Below are 21,452 nucleotides of genomic sequence, written 5' to 3'. Positions count from 1 at the left end.
TTTCAGTAGGTTAGTACCTTGTTACGCGACAACATATATTAGCTAAGTAAAGTATTTAACGGGAAACGGCTTCTTCCTAATTCTTCTTAAAGAATTTGCTAGTCGTAACTCGATTACAAACTGTTTTCGGACGTATGTTTGTACGAACCCTTCTTCTTAATTTCAAGCTCTAAAATCGGTTCCCAAATTATTTCTCTTTCCTCCTAAATCATCTTGTGTGTGTATATATATATATATATATATATATATATATATATATATATTTAATTACAAAAATTAAAATATAAAGTAAAAATACGCAAATATAAAATGTATAGTTTACATTTTATAAAATTATCTTTTTAAAAACATGATTTATGATAAAATAATTTCTTCACTAAAAGTCTTAATGAAGTTTGTAAATTCGATGCGACGATCAACTTGAACGTTTAAAAAATTTAGACGGGATTACTCTCCTCTTTCAATGAGAAATATAATTTTTGTAATTATGAAATAATTTCATAGAATCTATACACATACATAAAAAAATATGTCAGAGATTCGAATTAAATTTGATTTGACTATATTTATTCCGTATAATATTTAACATAACTAATAAATAAAATAAATATCGTGGAGGTTGGAAATTGAAAGCGCCCTTGAGAAGTTAGATCCGATAACGAAATTATTATCCACTATAGTGCGGTAAGAAATTAAATGATCTTTATACCCTTCAAAATTACGCGCGCACACGCACCCACAGTGAGAGAGAGAGAGAGAGAGAGAGAGTGTGAGTGTTAGAGAATTTTCGCGCTGTCTGGGACAGAGTGAGGTTTAAGAGACGGGGTGATGATAGTGATTGTGATGTTTTATTACTTTCCAAGAGCGACTCTTATTTTGATAATCGTATTCTCTAAATAAGTATATAATTTCGTACCAAATTCTTACGGTATTTTGTATTTCACTTTTATTCGTTTCTGGAATATTAAATTTCGTATTTTAAAATGCTTGAAATTTATCGGTGATAAATTATAATTTTAAACTTGTATTTACGAAAATAAAGAGTAAAAACAAAAATAATACTAATGTAATACATTGGCAAAAGATACCAGAATTGCAGGTAGTACAGGTAGACAGAAAGTTCTGTGTTCAAATTTCGGTCAGAATTGGCTTTTTTATACGCTGTATTAAAATTTGAAATAAAAGTAAGTGACGAACTGAATGTCGGTCTATTGCCCGTACAAATAAATAAATAGAAAAATGTATTAGGAATTAATACGTGTTAGGAAATAGCATTAATAAAGATTACTAGGTCGAATTGTAAATAAAACTGGAAAAATTTTATCTGTTATTATGTAATATTAGAATTTTTTTTTGTTGTAAATTACTTTACAAAACTGATAAATTTAATCGTAATATTTAAAAAAAAATTATTAAAATTAAGGGAGATTAATTATTATTTTAAATAAAATGTAATAATAGATATAAAATGATCAACAAATCTTTATTTAATTTAATTATATCGAACGTCTATATAAGAAATATAATAGGGATATTAACTTTGTTATTCGACAGTAATACACACACACGTACGTACACATGTACGCACATTTACGGTTGTATTTGAATTGTTGTACCATCGCGTGACCAGTACTGTCCGAGGGTAGCCAATCAGAGTGAAGATAGCCACCTGCTGCATTTGTTTCATCTCCCCCCTCTCGCCGCACCGTCGTCGCAGTAGTCAGACTGACAAGTTGTTTTTACTTGTCATCCCAACAAAATTAAACAAAAAAATAATTACCTCTGAGAGCGTATGAACCATACAATTTTATAAATTATTATTTTATTTTATCATTGCCTATCGAACTATTGTTTTTCTATTAAAGCATTTATAACTATAAAGAATTTACTTATTACATTTATTTTATTATTATTTAATTTTTTTATTAAACATTTCGCTTTTATTATAATCTGAATTTTTTTAAATCTAGCACAAATTATGTATTACAGTAAATAAATTTGTACCTTCAAAACTAGATTTAACTAACATACAATCTAGTTTTGAAGGTACAAATTTATTTACAAGGGGTTGTTGAAGCTTTCTATTATTTAATAAAATCTAATGTTACAGCTTGATAAAACTATATGTGTATATGTTTTTATCAGTAATGCAAGAGTTCGCACGCACGCACACCCGCGCGTGCGTGCGAACGTCCGTTAAGAAATCCGTTACTACATAATTACAATTTTTAATTTTTATTAAAATATTAAATACGTTTACTTCTTCTTTACTTCTTAACAAATGTTACCGTTCATAATCTAAAAGCGGGGAAACATCAGAATTTTTAATTTACTAAATCACACGAATCATTTACCGGTACAAAAGAAAAATTCACATATTGCTATATAAATTCATATTTTGATTTAAGCACGTTTTTTCAAAAAAAGGCCTAAAAGGATTAATATTTGAATATATGTATAAATAAATATACACCAATGCAGACTTTTGAGAAAAATACAAGGTCTTCTGAAGCAGCTTTTTCAATATTGTAATACCGGGCGAGCGACTTAAAATCAAATCTAATCAGCTCGAACTGCAGTTATTTTAGCGTCGCGTTTAACACTGCTATTACTAACAGTCTATTTTTGTCGGTTGTAAACTGTTCCTGCTACAGTGCGATATAGTTTCGTTCTTTACGATCATGTTTATCCTAAAATACAGTATTCCATCGAGGAAAGGGCTGCTATCGAGGAAGCGTTGGATCCTTTCAAGAGAAACGTAAAATATTTTCGCTAAGTTTTCGAACGTCAGTATCCCTCGATAAAGAGTAGTGCACGATTCGGTTAAAAAACGGCGCACAACGGAGTCCGTTTCAAACTCAAAACCAAATAGGCGACCTTTCGTCAGGACTCCGTAGGCCACAGCCCGTATTGAAAAAAGAATATCTGCCGGTCCGAAAAAAAATCTATAGGGTAAATTATCGCACCAAGATCGTGTAAAATACACATCTTGTCGTAAGATTCTTCACGACTTAAATCGAAACTTTATCGTGTAAAAACTAAGCAAAACAGACTAACCGAAACGTCTTAATTTTTAAGGGGGGTCATAAAAGGAGTAAACTTGACGGGTTCTTATGATTTTCACCTGAAAACTCGAATAAAGCAGGTCCCAATATTGTATCTCCCATAGATTTTACGATAACCACCGTAAAACAGAAAAATTCAGTGACGAAAAACACGTTTTTTTTAGGTTTTAAGTACAATAATTTTGTTAAACGACTGAAAAATGCGTAAATTTTAAGAAAACGTGTAGAGAATTTAATTTTGAGAAAATAGATGAAATGAAGTCTACGAAAAACAAAAAAAAATATCAACTTTTATTATTAAAAACAAAACGGAACAAATTTTAACAGAAAACAACGAATGAATTTATGAAAATTAAGAACACATTTTTAGTGTGATAAATTTAGATCGCAAACAACAAATTGATTTGTAGAATTTAATAATCTTCGTGAGAGTAGTACACTTTGCAGCACTCGTATTTCATCTGAACCCCGACCGTTACAAGCCGATGAAAAGAAAAAAATTCTTCAAGTAGTACAGTTTAGTTCCAAAACGAGCACGGGAAGAATTTCTACGCTACTCGACATTCTACATAGTTTACTAAAAGTTATAATAATGTGATATTTTAAAATAAACTGAAGTTTTTTTGGAAAAGGGTTCATCAGAGTAAATAATTTTAAATTATACTTGTTTTATTTAAGTATATGCCTTGTTGGATATTTTCGTCATCCATTGATCTCTCATCTAAAACCAATTCCTTCATCTCTTCTTCAATCACCCGAAACCTATCTTCCCTATTGGTTCATATTCCTTAATAATTTTTAGAATTCAGTCTGCATCCATTGTTCTTATGTATAGAGCTGTTGTTATGTATAATCATTAATTTTAGCATTTAAAATAAAAATGTTCAGTACTTGCTTGTATACTCATTACACCTTCTGTTCAACTTTGGATATTCTACAACCGCTTTCAAGAACCTCATCTCTCTGTTTTACAGTGTTTGCCTGTGAGCCGATCTTATTGTCCATGTCTTGGACAATAAACAACCTGGAACTGACATTACCTGATAAATTTCAGGAGGATTTCTCATCTTATTTTATTTTTAAGCATGTTTCACTGCGCTATTCATTCTGTTGACTCGTTCGGTCTTATTGTTTATTTTAACCTTACTGTGATAAGATTTGTTACATCCAAGAAAGTTAAAACACTTGACGTACTCAATAGAATAATCATCAATTACAATCTTTGATCTAGGGGTCATTGCTCTTGTAAAAGCCAAAACTTTGCTCTTTGTCACTGAAAATGTAAATTAAAATCTTAAAAAAAAACATTACAAATTACCAGTTTGCAGACCTGACATGACATGACAACAGTATTGTTATACGAACTACTATGCTATTGTTGAAGTTAATAGACTGTTGAATAACAGTCAGATGAAATTTAATTTTCTATTTTTTTATCCATTTATATCTGTTATTTGTTATCTATTATTATTTTTTATTGTTATTTATTTATTATTATTATTATTTTTTTTTTTTATTGTTATTTATTTATTATTATTATTATTATCTATTGTTTAATTTTATTGTTTGTTATTTGTTATCTATGAGATGCTCTACTTTATGTAGAGCATCTCGGAAATTTTACTGAGTCTCATTCACCTAACCCTAGAAAAGCTTTTGTTAAAAAACAAGAAAATTTCATTGTACCCTAAACCAAAATAGACAAAGGATATCCTGTTAATTGATACTGCCCCATCTCCCAGTGATCAATTTTAACTACATATTGGAAACCTCCTTTTTGGTAAAAAAATTATTTTGTGAATAACCCCTTCCAGTGAATTGTTTTTATTTAGTAGCGATCAATCATTTTATTGGTTTAAGGTAAATTAATATTTCAGCAGTAATCTATTGAAAATTAGTGCGATTGATTTAAAGGAAATTCATTTTATTATTATAGTCCTTAATCAAATTGATGTTAACAACTGAAAACAGTTATTTCCATTCTAACAGTTGTGTGAGCTTTATGTCAGTCTTGTCACAATGTGTTAAATTTGTTAATTAATAAATAGATAGTTTTTGCTATTTCTAAACAAAGTTTCTAAAAAGTTTAGCTTTATTAGCAACAAATCGTTCTTTTTTTAATGTACTTGTAATTTAAAACTTTTTAAATGCAGGAAAAGTTTACATTTTATAGCTTTTGTTTTGAACTGTTAATTAGATTTCAGTCTTAAGTTAACTTGTTTATCATTCCTTTTTATTACAATATTATAACTTTTATGTTAGTTATTCTTATCTTTCTTATATACTTTCAACCTCTGTTAATGCCACCTTTTTGTCTCTTTTCTTCACCTTTTTTTGTCATAATATCTCATTACATTCCTTGGAGTTGCAGAATATTCAGCCAAATTTTATTCTCTCCCCTCTTCGTTGGCATCTCCTTATCTTCTCTTATCTCTTTACTTCTCTTTCCACATATTCTATTCAGGTTTTTTTTAAATCCATTCTTTGCCTCTCTTTGTTCACTATTCATCCAGTCTCTTCTTCAGTATTCATTTTGACATACTCGTATCATTCATTCTTTTCATACGATCATATAATCTAAGTTGTCTGTTTTCTAAGAAGTCCACCACCAGGTTCTGCTTTAGTTATCTTCTCATGCTAACAATCATGTTGATGCGATCTTGTAATGTCTTTCAATCAATTCTTAGATATTGGAGCTCTGTTCTTATTAATTAGTTGTCTTTAACACAAGTTTCTGCTCCATTCTTGGTAGGGGGGAGGCATCAACTATTCTCTTCCCTCTTTATCGGTGTTTCCTTATCTTCTCTTACCTCTTTACTTCTCTTTCCATATATCCCATTCAAGAATTTTTTAAATTCATTATTTGCCTCAACATCTTTAAAAACATCAACATATTTATATCACCAGTACTCTACATTTGTTAAAGCATATTACATTTTAATACGATGGTGATATAATACATATTAACATCTTTAATACTTCGAATTTGGTGCGTGCCTCCATGTGGTTTGGCTGGATAGTTCTTTTTGTAGAGAAAAAAAGGCCAAGAGAGTGAACTAAAATGGAATTCCTCCGGTAACTGGTAGTGCCGGTTGTATAGCTGATGCCAGAATTGTACAACTTCTAACTGTCGTCCTTTTTCAGGAGTTCTAAACTTCTGTGCAGTTAAGAAACAATAAAAATGGAAAGTTCATTTTTGAAGAATACTACCAAAGGTGGTTCTAATCCGTCATGTCTTAAGAATGTGTGACCGGCCATCTCGGATTATGCGGGGTCAGATACAAAAAAGTCTTGTTTAAGACTTGAGATGTGTTTTGTTCATTAGAGTTCTTAGTTAGTAGTACATCGATGTGAATGTTGCTGTTGGCATTCATATTGGTGGCATCCTGGCCTAGGTTAAGACTGGAAGCTGTCATAACCGAGGTATTAAAAATGACCCCCAGTAAAAGCCCATAAGGGCTAAGTACAGAGGAGGTGGTGTGGCGACTGTAACTGTCACATGGAGGGTGTTGGTCTGTACTAGTTCAGGATGTCCCTCTTAATTTAAATATGGAAAAGAAGCTTTAGTGATTTCAAATAAAGTAATTACTTTAAAAACAAGAAAACTAATGACAATTTATATGTATTTTTTTGTTATGAAAGAGTGGGAATCAAAAATTATGTTCATTAGCCTGATGGAAAGTTGGTAGCGTATGAAAAGACCCTGTTCCTGACCGGGATTCAAATCCAGGACCTCCTCATGAAATGCCGAGAAGGGTATTTTTTCAGAACACTGTATGGAACTTCATTTGATATTAACAAAACCTCTGTTAATTAGATGAGCTCCTTAATGTTCATATTATATTAATTTTATTTTATTTGGATCTATTGCTAAGAGATCAGTTAGATCAATTTTTAATTGTCACTCAAAAATATCAACGTTTTATGAAACCGAACTAGTGTTCTTGGTGGTGATGTATAAAAACCAGCTTAAGCATAGGTTTGGCTATTAAGGCTTTACCCTTTAAAATACTACTCTTTATTTAACTGGCATTGATTGATAAGGTCATTAGTCACTGACTAATTAATTCCAACAACGTGCAGTGGAACTGCACCTAGCATTGTGTTTAACTTTGATTATCTACACACACTAGTTTCGTAAACATAACTTGGTTACTAGTATTTCACCATCTACATTCAGTTACTATTTCTATAAACAGCAGATCTTTTAACATTATACTGTCGCATGTTCATGGCTCGATCAGGATATTGAGAAATGTTTGAGAATGTTTATATAATTACAATTTATTAGTTTAACAGTATAGAACATAAATAAAATAAGACCAATCAACAATAACAAACATTTATAATAAAAATAATGACAACTGTCAGTAATTGTAATAAACAATGATTAGATACAAAATAGAATTTAAAGTAAGATCAGGATTTATTTGCAGGTAGTTAAATATTAAAAACCAGAATTCAGCCCATTGACAAAAGACATTATCATGACCACTAATATTTACACCTCTAACAACTGGTTTTGTATTACTATGAAGATAAGATTAGCCCAAAGTTCTTTCATTCAAATACCTTTCCTGTTCACAAATAAAATTACCCTAATAATTTATAAACGAGTTCAATACTTTATCTCTTTCACTAATTTTCTATAGTCACTCACCGAACAACCTCCTGCGGCCTCCTACTGTCCTCACGGAATGCTTGAGATGTCACTTCACATGGTCAAATATGCACAATCTCACTTCTTCACTGACTTGTGTAATAACTCCTCCTTTTCAAAACTGAACTCACCTTGCCTTCCCTGGAGTATTTATACACTTATCCTCTTTACTTACAGAACCAGACCCAAGTTGAAGCATGATAGTGATTTTCAGAGACATCTTCCCATACATTCCCACCCTGGTCTGGTATTTCTTCTCGTGGAACGACATCTGTGGTAGGTGTGTTGTTGGGCGGTATTAAAAAGAACTATTGTTCTTTGTTGTTTGTTTGTTGTAAATGGACCTGTTAGCTTTAGAAAAAGGATCCCTTTTAGTCCCCTTCTGGATTCCTTCCATTATATTTTCGACTACTTTCTTGTTAATTGGCAGGAATCTTTACTCAGGTCTGTTATACCGGACTTTATTGGAAATACCGGAATTTATTTTACTAGTATTGTTATAATTATGTAATACATTTTTTTTATTTTTCAGGTTTTACATATGCATATCGCAAGTGACCAAGAAAAGTTGCCATTGACTACATCAGGATCGCCATTACAGTTACGATGTAAAACATTTTTATCCATTACATTTGTTGTTCCTAGAGAACGTGATTGCCATGAAATATATACAACTCTACAACAGTTGTTTCAACCAGGTATTGTTATTATAATTATCATTATTATGTTTACCTTTGAGGTGAAGTGATAGCAACTCTACCTTTCTTCTAGAATATACTTGGTTTTTTCTTCCTAATCATATGTAGCACTTTCATGTGCTACTGAATTCATTTTTTTTTTTTTTGTCTTCAGTCATTTGACTGGTTTGATGCCGCTCTCCAAGATTCCCTATCTAGTGCTAGTCGTTTCATTTCAGTATACCCTCTACATCCTACATCCCCAACAATTTGTTTTACATACTCCAAACGTGGCCTGCCTACACAATTTTTTCCTTCTACCTGTCCTAATATTAAAGCGACTATTCCAGGATGCCTTAGTATGTGGGCTATAAGTCTGTCTCTTCTTTTAACAATATTTTTCCAAATGCTTCTTTCTTCATCTATTTGCCGCAATATTTCTTCATTTGTCACTTTATTATCTACCCATATTAATTATCTACTATTTTTACCCTATTACTAATTACCCTATTATTATCTACCCATCTGATTTTTAACATTCTCCTACAGCACCGCATTTCAAAAGCTTCTAATCTTTTCTTCTCAGATACTCCGATTGTCCAAGTTTCACTTCCATATAAAGTGACACTCCAAACATGTACTTTCAAAAATCTTTTCCTGACATTTAAATTAATTTTTGATGTAAACAAATTATATTTTTTACTGAAGGCTTGTTTTGCTTGTGCTATTCGGCATTTTATATCGCTCCTGCTTCGTCCATCTTTAGTAATTCTACTTCCCAAATAACAAAATTCGTCTACCTCCATAATCTTTTCTCCTCCTATTTTCACATTCAGTGGTCCATCTGTGTTATTTCTACTACATTTCATTACTTTTGTTTTGTTCTTGTTTTTTTTCATGCGATAGTTCTTGCGTAGGACTTCATCTATGCCGTTCATTGTTACTTCTAAATCCTTTTTTACTCTTGGCTAGAATTACTATATCATCAGCAAATCGTAGCATCTTTATCTTTTCACCTTGTACTGTTACTCTGAATCTAAATTGTTCTTTAACATCATTAACTCCTAGTTCCATGTAAAGATTAAAAAGTAACGGAGATAGGGAACATCCTTGTCGTACTTTCTTTCTTATGTTCTTCAATTATTACTGTTACTGTTTGGTTCCTGTACATGTTAGCAATTGTTCTTCTATCTCTGTATTTTAACCCTAATTTTTTTAAAATGCTGAACATTTTATTCCAGTCTACGTTATCGAATGTCTTTTCTAGGTCTATAAACGCCAAGTATGTCGGTTTGTTTTTCTTTAATCTTCCTTCTACTATTAATCTGAGGCCTAAAATTGCTTCCCTTGTCCCTATACTTTTCCTGAAACCAAATTGGTCTTCTAACACTTCTTCCACTCTCCTCTCAATTCTTCTGTATAGAATTCTAGTTAAGATTTTTGATGCATGACTAGTTAAACTAATTGTTCTGTATTCTTCACATTTGTCTGCCCCTGCTTTCTTTGGTATCATGACTATAACACATATTGGGGTCAATATCGCCATGGGAGTAAATAGTTTTTTGAGGTCGGTTTTCTCAAAATTTTACTAACATTACCCCATTTCATATTGAACTCGGTACATATGTACATGCTTATTTTACAATTTTAAATATAGTTTTTGCCTCAAAATTCACCTCCTTTCCCCCAAAAAAACTAAAAAGCTATCTTTCTATTTATCGTATATTTTTTAACAGTTTTTTTAGGAAGAAATAAAATTATTTTTATATCTTCCTTGACATAGTAGTAGTACAAGTGACCTTCCAAAAAATACTTTGGTGGCAATGTGGGTGTGGTGGGCCCCCGATCAAATTTTAAAAATATCGATTTTTTGAATTTTGTAAAGCTTTATTTGGTCTATTTAAAATTTTAACGCTATTAAAAGTTTAAGTAATAAGCTTTTAATAACAGTATTAGAATAAAGTTTTATTTCAATTCAATCCGACACCCAAAAAATAAACATAGGTAACATTTTATCGACCGTATATTTTTTAGTGTAATTTTTTTTAGTTTCTTTCATTTAACAAAGAAACTAGAAAAATCAAAAAAATTGCTTGGAAGATGATTTTTATGGAGGCGATTAGAGGGAAATTTTGGAGGAGGGGATTTTTTCAATTTAAAAAATTTATTTAAACACACGATAATTTTACAGTAAACCATCATAAATATCCAAGCCGAAAAAATAAATTTTAGTTAACTTTTTTCACGTATCATTATTTTTCCACCGTATGAAAATAATTAATGCCAGGAAAATATCGAAAACTTTTTTGCCGGCTGTTAAGTAATTTATAACCCATACGTTATAAATTTTACGAGCGGGAGGGAGTCGGTTGATATAGACAGTAAAAAAATAAATCGTTTCATCTGATTTATGAAGGTTAACATTACCTTTTTGTGAATTCACGCGTGCCAGTGTAGAAACAACGCATTTTACTTACGACATTAGATCTCGTGTAAAAGAAAGAATAGAAATAAAATGATGTACGAGTGAATTCGGTTTAGAGAAAGAAAATTAAAGAACGAATGAACGACCGAAAGAAAAGACGAAGAGAAGGGAAGGAGGGCTAATTAATAATTTTTGTTGTAGAATTGCGGTGCGACTGTGGGAACAAATATCGGAGTACAACCGGAGAAATACAAACAACTAACAGCACTGTTCCGTTACGAGACGGGGGCGATTAACGTGAAACTATTGTCCTATACTTATTTGCATCTACACCTATTATCATCGTCATCCTTACCATCAACGCTTTACTATTTTATTACCGTCTTTGATTGCGACCTGTTACCCTGGGAAAAACCGAATAACAAATCTACAAAATAGTACTGTTTTTGTACAAATTCTAGATCTTACGTCTATCGCATCTAACTGTCCAGCGGATATTTTATTTATTCTTCCATTTGTATTATTCGTTTTTTAATACGATGTCAAAATTCTCTTAAAAAGTATTTTTTATATTTTTTTTTAATACACTAGCTTTTAAAGTTCATATCAAAGTAACTTAGATGGGATGAGGTGCTGATAAAATAAACTTCATTTTTTATTAGTTTACTAATTTAAACCGATAGAATCTCTTTATTTATTTGGATAAAGAACCCGGTTGCCTTCTGAGCTATATTGCCGGTCAGAACTGTACATATACCGATATAAATATATAACGCAAAATAATTAGTTTTATAATTTTTTGGTATTGAATTTTTCTAGGCAACAGAATTCAGTTTTTGGTTACTGATAATTTTCTTGTCCCTCCTGACTTCAGTTTGTCTTAGAACAGGGTAGAGGTATAATATAAGATTACGATATGTTATTTAGAAGGTTGGAGATGAGTAAATTAATATTTACCGTTTTCCAAACAACAGCCGATTAATATTGTTTATATTAGCATAAAAAATGCGTGTAACGATGACATAAATACTCGTACAAAAGGAACCTGCGAATGATATTTTAAGTGTAAGTGAATTTACTTTTGTTTTAAAAAATAATTTTTTTCCATAAATCTTTTTTTTATATTAAAAAAAAAACGTTCTAATTTAGAAGAAAAAATAAACACTAGGTAGCTTACTACACTTGTAATAATTTTGCGTAGCGTACTTATTTACCCTTAGTTCGGAGGGGTTACAGTCCTTGATAGTTTTTTTGTATCCTTCCATACAAAAAAAAAGCTGAAAAAATTTTGTAATAAATAAAATGTGAAAATTAAACTAACCTTTATCCACATATTATCTAACTTAAAGAGTTCCTACATAATCATGTAAATATGTACGTTTATATAAAAAATTATAATTCTTTGTTTTTTAAAAAAGAAGCAGAATAATAGGCATTACATAACCAGAAATAGGGGTGATTCGCTCGGTTACACCTTGTTATATAGATGAGAGGTAGGAGTGAGAACAACTTAAAACCGGGTTACTGGCTTTTGGACGACACCTAATGTATATTTTCCTTTAACTAAAAACAGCAGCAAAAATGTTAATATCTTCAACATTTTTGTTCTCATTTTTCTATTACCGGGTACATTTATTTTACTGCTACTGCAGTCGGTCGGTGTATAAATAAATAAATAACAAATATGACTTATATGATACTAAGCGGGTTTATTGTACGATTTCAAATATATATAAATATATATTAAATATAATCGACGTAAATATTAAAATAATGCGTTAGTTGAGATTTAAAAATTTTACGGTCAGAATATCGAAGCTTCTTATTATAAAATCAATCGATCAAAATCAAATAGTCGATTATTAAAACTATTTTTTGTAAAATGTAGGTATTTCATTCAAGGACATCGTATCGAATTCTAAGAATATAATACCGGCAAAAAGCAATTAAATATTTTTTGAATAGAAAGGTCTCCGAGGATCGAAGTAAGGTCTTTACGGTGTAGTAAATACGTTGTGATCGATAGATCGGTGTATGTTGTATTATTGTACCGGATCGACTATATAAACTGTGCGTACACGATATTGAAAGAAAGTTAACAATTTACAACAGCGTATCAATAAAGAGTCAAACTGACAACAAGGCTGGTAAATCTTACTAAATGAAAGCGGGCGCGAACGTGTTGTTTGTTACAGAGGAAATGACGTAAAAAGACCTGTCCATCCGACCTTGATGTCTGTCTGTGTCCTTACATCGCACCGTCCGATCTGTTTACTTCAGAGACCTTACCGTACGTGTCCTTTTTATTATTATTTTTTCGTTCCTGGTTTCTTATTTACATTTCTATTATCAGTCTGTTAGATTTAAAATTAAACTCTTTGCAAATAATTTACGGTGAATAAAAACGAAGGAAAATTTATTTCACTATAATAATAATAATTATAAAAAATAATAGTAATAATGAAAACTGCATTTAGTTTTTTTTGTATATTTTTTAAATTATTTGTAATTGCGGTATGTATACCGTAATTGAAGAAAGTAGATAGCCTAGCAATGCGGTATAAAATTTATTATACGAACGGAAGGGATGATAAAAGTGTTGTGATGTGTGTAACATTTTGGTTTATATTATGTTAATATTTCTAATAATAGGCTTCGAAACAAAATAGATAGAACAATAAAAAAAGGCAAAATTAACGTGAGTTATTTGTTTAGAAAGTTTTAACTCTTTAAACAAACAATTTTCTGATTAATAAAATATTTTAATAGAATTTGCTTTAAATAAAACGGATGTTTTATGCGCATATTATTTTATTTACATAGAAGACAAAATATCAAGAAACTAGCGATTTTACAGGAGAGAAATTTGATATTTCTCATTTTTTATTTGCTAATTTTCAACCGATGTTTAAACGTTTTTTTAACGATTTTACTGTTAAGTGATTTTTAAACTATACAGAAAATTTGTATTTATATTTTAAAAAAATATCAATTTATTCGATAGTTTTTAAAGCGTTAATGAAAATATCCGCAATATCTAAAAAACCAGATACATTTTAAAATATGTCTTTAATTAAAATAACAAAAATTAAAAGCACGCTAACCTTAGTAGAAATGAAAATCGTAAAAAAAATATATCGCTTAGACTATAAAGATCGAGCAGCAATCTGTTGAATAAATCAAGATACATATTTTTTCTTGTACTACCGAAGCTCTTTCCAAGAAACAACAACCTCGAGCAGTTTCATCACTATTCCGACAAAAGATAGTGCGACCTGTTGATATTTCTGAAATGACATTATACTTACCGACGGATAAAATTACGTTTACGTAATTTTTTAATTAATTATTAAATACGTTTTTATGAAGAAAAAGATATACTTTTTTAAAAGTTACGTCGCTATCTTCTAACCGAGCTTTTAAAATGTACCTGTTCAGTATGAAGAAATTTAGCAAAACTACGTGTACAGTAACATTAAAGTAGCGACATAAACTGCGCAATAGTAATTATTCAGTAAACTTTCAAATTAACTTGTAAACATTTTAATGAAAAAAGATATAATATTTTAATAGCCGACCGATTTCGTTAATTTCTATTTTTCTATTTCTTTACATTATTTTGTTTTTAATGGCGCACATTATTTAACAACCTAAAATGAAATAGCCGGCTTCCGTGGGGCGAGCGGTAGCGCTTGGCCTTTAATACGGAGGTTCCAGATTTGAATCCCAGTAAGGTATGGCGTTTTTCATACGCTACAAAATTCCATTTCTATATCCCACGCACAAGCTTTAAACTTATTGCCGGTATTATCAAGTAAAAAAGAAAAGAAAAGTGATGAACGCTGCGATTACACTATGTAACCGATATACATTAATTTCAATAACAATAAAAACCGGTACCCGATCCTTGAAATATTTTAATAATGTTTTGATCTAATGATGGAAAGAGTAAATCGTAAGAACGATCAAAGTACGGTAGCCTGGGACGAGTGAGGAAATTACAGTGCGATTTAAGATGAGCGAGCGGCCTTGAGTTTAGCCCTAAGCACCTCAGCCTAAAGGACTTTTCTTAGTTCACCTAACTTCCTTATTATTTTAATTCCTTAACAAAACTCAAAACTGAATTATGAAGTACGTAAAAATAACCAAAAAATTTGTTTTTTCGAGTTTGGTCCATCTCACAGTTCAGTAGAAATGCCAAAATCACATTTGTTAGCAAAATCTTTAATTTAAAAAATAATTAATTTAAACGATTTTAAAAATTATTAGTATACATACTATACAGACAATTAGTTACGGAATTAATAACTTTCCTAATAGAAGTAGGCTGTGTAGTCTAAGAGAATACGTAGGAAGATATTATAATAAGTAGAAATATAAAGAAAAATGAAAGTTTAATGTTGCTTGCTATTATATTTTTGTGTTGCGTATACTGTAGTACGGTATGTTGTAATAATATCTAACAAAATTTAAAAGGAAACTACAACCGGCTAGGACACTCTGAGTTGCTACTTAACGTATTCTAAAAATAAATGACAACCCTTGAGAAGAGAGAACCAAAAGAAATATTGGAAATTGTGTGCCGAGTTCTACAGTGAATCTGCTGAAAATGAATCTGAAACTAGACTTTCTTGTACAATATCTGATGTATAAAGGGTACATTGTTTTTAGAGGGAACTTCTATTGATGGTGTAGGTGTGTTTGATGTGCTAACGCAATAGTACTATCGTATTAAGATTTTGAAGTTAAAATACCTAATTAAATAATGAAAAAATGTTAAGTCAACTATATTCATTTGGCATTGTTACGAACATACCGCTTTACCATAACTAGCGTATGTAATTATCGGTAAAAATGTCGGTTGTTCGAATTATTGTTAATAACGGTTGAAATTAAATAATCCTCGTGCTTATAACTAATGATAATTAATAATAGTAATTCAAGATAATTATTAAGCTTATTTCTACAAATTGACGTCTATGTTTGATGGATATCAGAATTGAAGAATAATGTGTCTCGAGTATAAATAATCTATTGATGGTATTATGACTATAAGTTAATAATATCTTTATTTTGTTACGTCATGTGGTTTTCACTTTTTTTAATAACTCATTGACCATATTCTTCGCTCGTTAAAATACACGTGTAGGGTATTACGAGGTCAACTTGTAAATAAAACTGGAAAATGTTATCTTATTATGTAAAATTAGAATCTTTTTTTTTGTAAAATACTTTACAAAACGGATAAACTTTATCGTAATATTTTTATTTAATTTATTAAAATTTAAGGTGATTAATTATTATTTTAAATAAAATGTAATAAATATAAAAGAATCGACAAATCTTGATTTAATTTAATTATTTCGAACGTCTATATAAGAAATGTCTTTATAAGAAAACGTCTATATTAACGTGTTACTCGCACAGCAATACTCATACGTACGCACACACACATGTACACATGTTTACGGTTGTATTTGAATTGTACAACGCTTGTTCAGTACTGTCTGACGGTAGCCAATCAGAGCGAAGGAAGCCACCTGCGTTTGTAAACCCCCGTCCCTCCCTCAACCCCTCAGCGCATTAGTTAGACTGACAGAAGTTTTTACTTATGCCTCATCCCAAAAAAATTAAATAAAAAAAGATTTACCTCTAAAATTCCTCTTAGCTAAAGTCCTCTGTCACTGTATAAACTATACAATTTTATAAATTATGTTATTGTATTATTTTATCATTAAAATAATCATTTTATCATTTAATAATTATATCATTTTAATCATTTTATATCATTTTAATTTTTATCATTTTAATAATTATTTTATCATTTTATTTTTTTAATTTATTTTATTAAAGCATTTGTTACTATAAGAAATTTGTTTTATTTAATTTATTTATCAATAAACATTTCGCTTTAATCAACTGATTTTTTTTAAAAATCTAGCACAAATGAAGTATTACAATAAATAAAAATACCTTCAAAACTAGAATGATCTAATATACCGGTGATACAGATGGGGTTGATGAAGCTTTCTATTATTTAATCAAATCTAATGTTCAATCGTGTGTAATGTCTTTATCAGTAATGCAAGATTTCACACACACACACACACACACACACACGCACACACACACACACACACACAAACACACACACACACACACACACCACCACCACCACCGCGCAAATGAAATCTGTTACTCCATAATTAAAATTTTGCTTTTTAATTTTTATTAAGATACCAGTAGACCCGGTAATGCTTTGCTATTGCTATATATATATATATATATATATATATATATATATATATATATATATAGAGAGAGAGAGAGAGAGAGAGAGAGAGAATTTGATACACAATTGAAAATTTGATAAAAAAATTAAAAATCTGAACTTCACAAATTTTACCTTTCACTTATTCTCCTTCCCCTTTTTTCTTTCCAACTTCTCCCTTTCGCTCTTCTCCCTCATCGCTCACCCAGTTTCCTTTTTAGCCTTTCCCGTTTTCCCCTTTTCTCTTTCCACCCCTTTTCCCCGTTTTCCATTTTCAAAGTCTCTTCAATTTTTAAAAACGTCACTGTATTGTAATCTCTGCAGAGCAACAGTTTGGTCAGTACAGGATTCAAAACTTTTAATAATTTGAAGTATACGGGTTTCAAAAAAGTCGGTTTCCATCTTAAAAATAGTAGTTATAGTCGGTTACCTGTCCTCCGTACGGGTAAAAAAATATTTCCTAATATTTGAGATATTTCCATGCGAGAAACTTGCAAACTTATGGACGGAAGGGCAAGAAAACAGGGCAATAAACAATATGCGACTGTATTTCGTTTAAAATTCTCTTCCGCTTCAACTTCAATCTTCAAATCGATTACACCAGTCTTTACGGATTCATTTTGACGCGAACAGTCGATCACATATAAAGGATATTTGGTTTTGTAATCGGAAAACGTGTACGGCGAATCTATATTTTTATAATATGATTTTTGAAAATTAATAAACATTCTATACATCATCGCTTGGTTCCCTCGTAAATCTTCATACGGATATTTATTCGAATTGATCATTACACAAATATTTTTAACGTTACACGAATCGAATTCTGACGCGTCCTTCATGGCTTTGTCTTTCCTATCGGTTTGTAAACCTACAATAACATAGCGCGGTTTATCTATTTGCGACAACGTTGTCACATTCTATATAAAAGAATTCGTTTGAGGAACCGCCGTATTTTCCTGAAGGTCCTACTCTCTGAACGCCATACGCACATCCTTATTTTGATCTCTTATTTTAGCTAGTTCCAATTCATATTCGGGTGCCACCTTGAGGTACGGGACATCCCACACGATGTCTGTTAATTCTATCTTAGATTTGTGGTCGGGAACCGTAGCGCGTATCGCGTAATACGTCTCAACACCGATTCTTGTCTGTTGTTTATGATTATTTTTTTATAGTCTTCAGCGAAACCCAACAACATCGATAACGGTATGCGTAAATTGAAATTACCATTTTCATCTAAATCGACTTTATTTTTTCCAAAAATACATCTCGCTATTTCGGCAGATGTCAACGTAGAATTTGTCACTGAAAGAGCATTTTTCATAACAGTTGTCACGCCTACATTTCTCACCGAAGCTACTTCTTGCGCGTTAATAAGATATCTTATATCCTGGAATAAGAAGGCCGCACCAAAATTAACTAATTCTGAAGTAGTCGATTTTTTTCCGTCCGTTCAGGCGAGTTTGCCGGAAACAATCAAATAACTTTCACCCGGAACGGTATACGCGTCCGGTTGATTTATTGGGATTTTAATCTCCTTTTCGATTTTATTCGCTAAGGATGATTGTGAATTGATTATATGTTAGGGAGTCATCTGAACAGCGCTATCTTATTAACTGTTAAATAATTCATCTCTATAGAAAAAGTTTAATTTTTTATTTCAATAACGTAATGGTACTTTTAAGTTTCCCTTCGACTTTAGGTTTCAAAACCTAAAGATTTTAATTTTTTAACCCTTTCTTCGGTCAATTTGTAACGGTTTCTAACATCAATTTCATCAACACTTTCAAATACTAGCGGCATATCTATCTAAAATAACAAAAATAAAAATAAAATTACAATATTCTATTCAGAAACTCCGATGGGTCCTTGATTCTTTCAAAACCAACATGATGTTTACTCGTTCGCCGCGCAAATTTAATAAATTATCATTTTCATCGGTCAACGATATAACTAAATCGTAAATTGCTCTCACATCTACCGGTAGAAATTCAGTATAAGGAGGATATTGTTCAATCTTATCGCCCGGATCTACACTCAGCGGAAACTCATATAAAATGCGGTCTTGATTTTCATTTCTATAACTACCCGAAATAATGTTACATTTCTCACGTACTACATTCACGGGAGCGATATTTATTATTTCATCCGAAAGATGCGTCGCATTCGCTTTGGGAATTCTCGGCCCATAGCCCAACAGCCTGCCGATACTGCAATCTGTATCCGAAAAGTCTATCCATACGGTGTATTTGGGTTTCCACACTGTAACGTATTTGGGTTTGCTTGCAATATGATGGTTTTATTAATTTTATTCATTTTATTCTGTATATAGTTACTGATATCTTCAATTTCATAACTACCTGTTGGTATTGTTATGTATGCTTTTTTGTCAACACGTAATTATTATTTTCATCTTTTATGACATCCTTTTCCAAAGCGAAACAAAATTTATTATTTTTGTTGTCCTCGACGTGTGTTGGCGGTCATCTACCATTTGAGACCCGATTCGTATTGGCCTTTTGAAAGGTCGACCGGAGGAAAAAATGATTTTTAATCATCGAACTGTTACCATCACTTGATAATAGACGCGACATATCTTTTTACAAAAAATAGAAAACAAAAAACGTATAATTTATTCGGATAAAAATTCTAAACATAATCGACCGCAAATCACATCATCGTCGGTTTGATATCTATTGTAATTTGTACGTTACGTTGGAGTTCCTGAAATAATTCATCAGTTCTGGAGGCGGATGCGCATCGCCTATGCTATCAAAATAATCTACATTTTTATCGATTTTTCGGAAACAAACCCAATGCGTACCCGCGGCCCTTTGAGGCGTCTAAATTCACTATCGAGCATTCATTTTTCCAAATCTTTTTCGGTAAAGCGTCCAACATAAAAAACACCGCGGATCGTTTCGCGATCGTACAAAGCGCGATTTGGTATTGAATTGATTATTTTTTTTCTTAGCCGTACCGCCGCATTTCTTCAATCTCAATCGATCGCCAAATTTGGATTTAAGTTTCATCGCGTTAGTTACTGCGTAGGCGGCCGCTCTTTCAGTCAAACTGCTATCCGGCGCGAGCACACTTTTCCACGCCCGTTCGGCAAGCGCTTTATCGGCTTGAGATCTTGTTTTATTATCTGAATATTTCGAATAAGCTATATCGCGCAGTTTACACGCCTCATCTAATTTATTTATGCCTCTATCACCACGCTTCAACCTCTTATCCAAGTTCGTGCCAGGACTGCAATAATTGTAACCTGGAATATGAGCTTCAAACGGTAATAAATCTACAGCCTTATTGATTACTGACCCGATTATACCGCGTCCGCCTTTTTTCTTGGAAATATTTTTCTTCATCACCTTCATATCTCTATATATAAAAAAATTATTTTTTCATTAAAATACATTATTCATCATGTCGAACCAAATTTATTTTTACGCCATCATTATTGTTTTTGTTAATAGCTTCCGAAATTAAATTATTAATTTAAACATTTTGATTTATAATAATTATTAACCTCTGATTGTAAAAAAAATTACGATAAATAATAATTCAATAATAGTAATAAAAAAATATATATCAGCAGTTATGAATGAAATAAAAATTTATGTACTTTTCATTTTTAAAAAAAATGTGTATATGTAATTTAGTAAGCGTACGAGGAAGTCATGTGGTGCCCAGATCAGATTTTTTGTAAGATATTTGGTATTTCGCATAACTCGAAAACGATTAACCGTTGGATGTTGAAATTTTGGTTTGGATTTAGGACTGCTGTACCATCTAGTTGTGCACCTCCCATTTTTATATCAATCGACCGGACCAAAAGTAGCCAAAAAATCCATTTTTTTGGATTTTGGGCTTTTCTTAACTGCAGTAATAAGCTTTCATTGAAATATTTTCAACTAATATATATTAGGGTGTGGCTGCCGACAAATTAAATACATTATGAAAATTTTAGAGGATAATCACCAACGGAATACAAAAAATGCAAAAAACTCTGTCGCAGTAAGTGCGTCAGAAGGGCGGATTTCCGGTTTTAGTTAAGAATTAATTGTAAAGGATGTTCCGCTGTTGTAATGATTTTTGAAAATAATATTGCTTTCAGTGTTGTGTCCTAGTAAAAGCTAGTTACTTTTATACGGATTATAATCCTAGACAGTGGATACCGGTGAACATTTGTGATTGGGATTCAATTGACTCTGAGATTCCGGGTTTGAATACCGGTCAGGCATGGCATTTTAACACACGCTACAAATCATTCATCTCATTCCCTGAAGCAATACTTAACTGTGGAGCCGGAGATTAAACAAAAAACAAAAATTCAATTGACCACAAATCT

At 31.3% G+C, this 21,452-nt stretch overlaps 1 protein-coding gene across 2 annotated transcripts in view; it reads left to right on the top strand.

Annotated features, from left to right (window-relative positions):
• The window catches only part of LOC142325543 (endochitinase-like), a 72,472-nt gene that overhangs the window by 16,785 nt on the left and 34,235 nt on the right, over positions 1-21,452 (top strand). For both annotated transcript variants that reach the window (XR_012756564.1, XM_075367421.1), the window contains exon 3: positions 8,258-8,423. Coding sequence is in view for 1 of the 2 variants with exons in the window: in XM_075367421.1 (XP_075223536.1) it covers positions 8,385-8,423 (39 nt within the window). In the remaining variant the exon portion in view is untranslated. The remainder of the gene's footprint in view (positions 1-8,257; positions 8,424-21,452) is intronic.

Source organism: Lycorma delicatula, chromosome 5 (genome assembly GCF_047948215.1).
Source record: "Lycorma delicatula isolate Av1 chromosome 5, ASM4794821v1, whole genome shotgun sequence".
In the NCBI taxonomy this organism is placed as follows: Eukaryota; Metazoa; Arthropoda; class Insecta; order Hemiptera; family Fulgoridae; genus Lycorma; species Lycorma delicatula.
The sequence above is the reverse complement of the archived record's forward strand: the minus strand, read 5'-3'. Positions and strand labels throughout refer to the sequence as shown.